The sequence below is a fragment of the Engraulis encrasicolus genome, chromosome 3 (assembly GCF_034702125.1).
Source record: "Engraulis encrasicolus isolate BLACKSEA-1 chromosome 3, IST_EnEncr_1.0, whole genome shotgun sequence".
Classification (NCBI taxonomy): domain Eukaryota; kingdom Metazoa; phylum Chordata; class Actinopteri; order Clupeiformes; family Engraulidae; genus Engraulis; species Engraulis encrasicolus.
In genome coordinates, this window is record NC_085859.1 from 56,342,854 (window position 1) to 56,347,853 (window position 5,000).

General features: G+C 45.2%; 1 protein-coding gene across 1 annotated transcript in view; it reads right to left on the minus strand.

Annotated features, from left to right (window-relative positions):
* prkg1l (protein kinase cGMP-dependent 1, like) overlaps positions 1 to 5,000 on the minus strand; it is a 46,501-nt gene that overhangs the window by 11,235 nt on the left and 30,266 nt on the right. The window contains exons 6-9 of the mRNA XM_063194237.1: positions 3,162 to 3,239; positions 2,062 to 2,156; positions 669 to 734; positions 515 to 586 (exon numbers count right to left, since the gene is read on the minus strand). Coding sequence (XP_063050307.1) covers positions 515 to 586; positions 669 to 734; positions 2,062 to 2,156; positions 3,162 to 3,239 — 311 coding nt within the window. The remainder of the gene's footprint in view (positions 1 to 514; positions 587 to 668; positions 735 to 2,061; positions 2,157 to 3,161; positions 3,240 to 5,000) is intronic.

Below are 5,000 nucleotides of genomic sequence, written 5' to 3' on the forward strand. Positions count from 1 at the left end.
CTGTGCACGCGCATCCTGCAGAAAGCTAATCAAGGGCCTTAAGTGTCAACCTTGCCTTCAGTCCTGTAATGTCATCAGACCTTTCATCATAAGATAGCCCTTTTATTCACGGAACAATGTTTTACGTCACTTAACATTTCAGGTCCATGCTCAATCATTTCTTGAGATAGACCATCGCGCTTCAGAAAGGGCAAATTTCCGTCTCATCACACATTTGTCATTATTGTCATTGTCGCGGTGCAACAAGGATCTTGTCTCTGTGAAATAGCTGGTGGACATTCAGAAAATAATGCAGAGCACTGCAAGTGCAATAACATATTCATGGCAAGGCATTGCATTTCTGAAACTAGTATTTCCCATTTTACTTAATTCTACTGCACGTTGTACTTTTCTAGTATTTCTATGGATGTGACAAATAAAAGTCCTTGTGTCTCCTTGTGTACATACAGTATGTTTTGGAGTAAGTGGCACGTAAAGCTCCTTTAATTCAACAAGTGACTTATAGGATCCATACCTTTTGGTCTCTCTGTTCTCACGCCCAGCTTTGCTGTCCTCTTCCAAACAACTCACCAGTCTCCTGAAAGGACTGGAGGCCAGTTAAGTAATAAATTATTACATAGGGTAAATACATATCTTTTCACTTCAGAATCATGTACGATCATACATACTCTCTCTCCATCACTAAGCAGGTCACATCCCCAACTGCAACAGCACTGACGATCCTTGAGTCCTCCCTAAAAGTAGAAAACATATATTCATTCTTATTAGATTATATTGACTTTATTTACTTAATACGTCTTAAGATATAAGACTTTTACAACACATTCATCGACTGCAACATATTTCCTAAAAACAGTACACACACACACCATACATTCACACAAGACTGAATGACGATGCATTTTTAACATTCCAAGCAACACCACAGTGAATATTGAGGATTCAGGCTGAATGTGAAATCCTATCTCAATCAAACGACAGAGCGGTAACCCACTCCTTCAAACACATTTAATGCAGTTGCAACCCCTGGAGGATAGAAAATCAGATTAAGAGAAACCTTGTGTCCTGTGGTAAGATGGGTAGCACTTAATCAATTTGGCAAACGCAATTTTAAGGTTGGGAAAACTACTTAGTGTATCTTTAAATAATGCATGAAAAATACACATTTACCAAATGAAAACAAGGTGAAGCGAAAGGACAAATGCCTTAAGTAATTCTGCTAATGTTGCCACAAACCCATTGTGCTGCTACTAATTGTCAGACTGGCTCAGGCCGTATTTGGGACTACATCACACGACACGTGCTGAACATAACAATTAGACCAACAACTGGGACTCCAGATGCTTTGGGTCAAATGTAAAACAGGTCACAGACACAGACACAGTCAGTCACTGAGGACCTCGTCCCCACTACACAGTTTTGAGAGAGTATTTGGGATTACACCCTTATTTCTTTCTATTGGCGCTCCTCTTTCACCTTCTCCTCCTCTTCCCTCTGCTCTTTCTTCACATCATCCTCTATAAATTCACCTCTTTGTCACTCATTTCCTCTCTCCCTCCCTCCTTTTCCTCCACCTCTTTCTAGCTCTCTCCTCCTCTTCCTCGCCCTCATAATGGTCTCCCTTCATGATCATCCTCTCCTCCTCCTCCTCCCCCTTCCTCTCCTCCTCACCACTGGAGTACTCTGAACCAGTCTCCTCTTCCCAGTGTGTTCAAACTCATGGGATCATCACTCTTTGTATCCATCCTGCTTCTCTTACTCCTCTTCCTGCCACCTCCCCCTCTCTCCCTCCTCTTCTTCCTCCTCCAACCTCCCCCCTCTTTCTCATTTTCATCCTTCCACCTCCCTCTCCTTCATTCTCCTCTTCCTCTTCACTGTCTCCATGCTTTCTGTCCAAGCCAGTCCCCTTTCCCCAGCGTGTTCAGGCTCATGGGCTGAGCACTATTTATCCTCCCTTCTCCTCCTCCCCCTCCTCCTCCTCCTCCTTCTCCTCTCTCTTCCCCTCTAACCCATCATCCTCATCCTCCCCTGGTCCCTCTCCTCTCTCCTCCTCATCCTCACCCTCTCAGTGCTCTTTCTCCAAACCAGTCTCCTCTGCCCAGCGTGTTCAGACTCATGGGCTCCTCGCTGACCGACTTCCTCTCCGTCAGCTTCACCTGTGCGGAGGAATAAAAGAAAGAAGAGACAAGAAACCACCAGGTCATTCAAGTTCACATGGTCGTATTTCGCATCCCTACACCAACACTCTGCGCAAAATGTCCCATTTCAATGCCAAAGGAAGGTGGCACGACAAACATCTCCGTCCTGTCACATTAGGAAGTCAAACCAACCCCAGCTCTAGTCCCAGCTCCCCATTGGCATTGCTTATGCGTGCCTGCTTTGCACCCTTTAAGCCTGTGCGTTAAGGCATTACGACTGAGAGAGTGGTAATGATGGGGCTCAGTCATTCTACTCACTGCCTGGCAGTGTTTCTTCCTCTGCCTACTAATGACTTATGGCTCTTGGTACTGTCATAGCAATGTCCAAGTATTTTTCTTTTCTGCAAATAGACTAGTTGTGTTCAGATGCTGGAATTTGGTTAAGGTTAAGACTTTTTTTCTGTTACAGCCACAACACACACCTACAAGAGAAGCTATACTGTTGGGATATCCAATATCTTGCTCTGCTTCAAGCACCCACACATGAATTGAGACATTTCCAACGCTGTGGGATTAAATAAAATTGAACACACCACTGTGTTCTTGTCATGCTGACTTTGCTCGTCTTCCCGATCTCATCTCTCTGGGCTTTCATAAGACTACTAGTGTGTTTCATAAGAATATGTGAAAGCTATTAAAGAAACATGATTTTTTTTTTTTTGCTCAGCAATACATTGAGCACAGTACATTCTACACTCACACTTTAAGATAAGTAGGACAATGTAGTGTTAATTCTATTGCAGTACACTTCAAAGCGAGAGAGGCAGAGAGAGAGAGAGAGAGAGAGAGAGAGAGAGAGAGAGAGAGAGAGAGAGAGAGAGAGAGAGAGAGAGAGAGAGAGAGAGAGAGAGAGAGAGGAGGGCCATATGGATGGATGGATGGATGGATGAGTGGATGGGGCTTTGTGGTCTTTGTTGGAGCCTTGTTGAGCTTGTTCTTGTTCTGGCTCTGGACTCTGCTCACCTGGCCTTGGCTGACAATGAAAAAAGAATCCCCTGGGGAGCCGTGGTGGATGAGGTAATCACCCTCACTGTAATGACACTGGAGGAGAGCAGAGAGGAGGAGAGGAGAGGAGATGAGAGGAGAGGAGAGGAGAGAGGGGAGAGGAGAGGAGAGAGAGGGGAGGAGAGGAAAGGATGGGAGATGAGAGGAGAGGATGGGAGAGGTGAGGAGAGGAGAGGAGAGGAGAAGAGAAGAGAGGAGGAGAGAGGATAGGAGAGGGGCAGGGGAGAATAGAGAGGAGAGGAGAAGAGAGGAGAGGAGATAGGAGGGATGAGATAAAAGCGGAGAGGAGTAGAGAGGAAAAGAGAGAAGAGAGGAGAGGGGAGAGGACACAATATGAGAGGAGGGGAGAGGAGAGAACAGGAGGAGAGGAGAGATAGGAGAGAGGGAAGAGGAGAGAGGGGAGAGGAGAGGAGAGGAGAGGAGAGGAGAGGAGAGGAGAGGAGAGAACAGGAGGAGAGGAGAGATAGGAGAGAGGGAAGAGGAGAGGAGGAGAGAGAGGGGAGATGAGAGAGGGGAGGAGAGGCGAGGAGAGAGGCGAGGAGAGAGGGGAGGAGAGAGAGAGGAGTGGAGAGAGGGGAGGAGAGAGGGGAGGAGAGAGAGAGAGAATAATAAAGGGAGGAAGAGGCAGAGTGATAATCAGAGTCACAGTGATGCAACAGGACCATGCGGGGCTATATCTATATACAGTACATGAACCTGAAGAGCATGTAAAGAGAGGACCGCAAAGAAGCTAGTATCAAACAGAAACGGCAAACCTCAAAGTAAGATTTACAGCAAAAAATGTGAGAGAGAAAGAAAGTGAGAGGAATGGAATGAGAGAGAGAGAGAGAGAGAGAGAGGGAGAGAGAGACTGTGTGTGTGTGTGTGTGTGTGTGTGTGTGTGTGTGTGTGTGTGTGTGTGTGTGTGTGTGTGTGTGTGTGTGTGTGTGTGTGTGTGTGTGTGTGTGTGTGTGTGTGTGTGTGTGTGTGTGAGAGTGTGTGTGAGAGAGAGAGAGAGAGAGAGAGAGAGAGAGAGAGAGAGAGAGAGAGAGAGAGAGAGAGAGAGAGAGATTGTGAATGGGGTAAAGATTAGAGAAAGCAAAAGAAACAAACAAGAAAGTTGTAAATAAATAGGGAGGGAAATTATCAAGGAAATGAGAGAATTATAGAGAAATACAATAAAAACTAGAATAAAAGAATAAAAACAGAGAAAGAATGAAAACAGAGAGTAGACAAAGGAGAGCGGCCATTAAAAAAAAAACAAGAAACATCATGAGAAAGGGAGAAACAAATCAAAGATTAAATTCTTAAATTCACCGATAAAGAGAAAGTGAAGGAAAGAGGCTGAGGCAAAAGGAGAGAGCGAGACACAGAGATCCAGAAGCAATAGCACTATATCAGTGAGTGAATCTGCTAGCGGCTCTCCCATGGCAAACAGCAGAATGCAGCTGGCACAAATACTGGGGGCCTACTGTCTTCTGTTGCCCAGAGAAACACTGGCGAAGGCCGCAATGTGTACAACAAATCACTGTGAGGAGAGGAAACCCTTTATACACTTTCTCTATACTGAGCCCAGTTACATGCACGTAACACTAGGGACACATACAGGCAAAACGAGCGAAGGGAAGAGAGGCAAAATTCAGTGTTCCATTCTGACAGCTCAACCTCCCACCTTGATCATCGAGGCGAATTAAAGTAATTTCACTTAGTTTCGCATTGGCTAAATTCGCGTCTGTGTCCATAGCTTAATATTCCGGTTTCAAATGAAATATTGTCAGTATTCGGTTTAAAACACGTGTGGAACATAATTTTGTCACC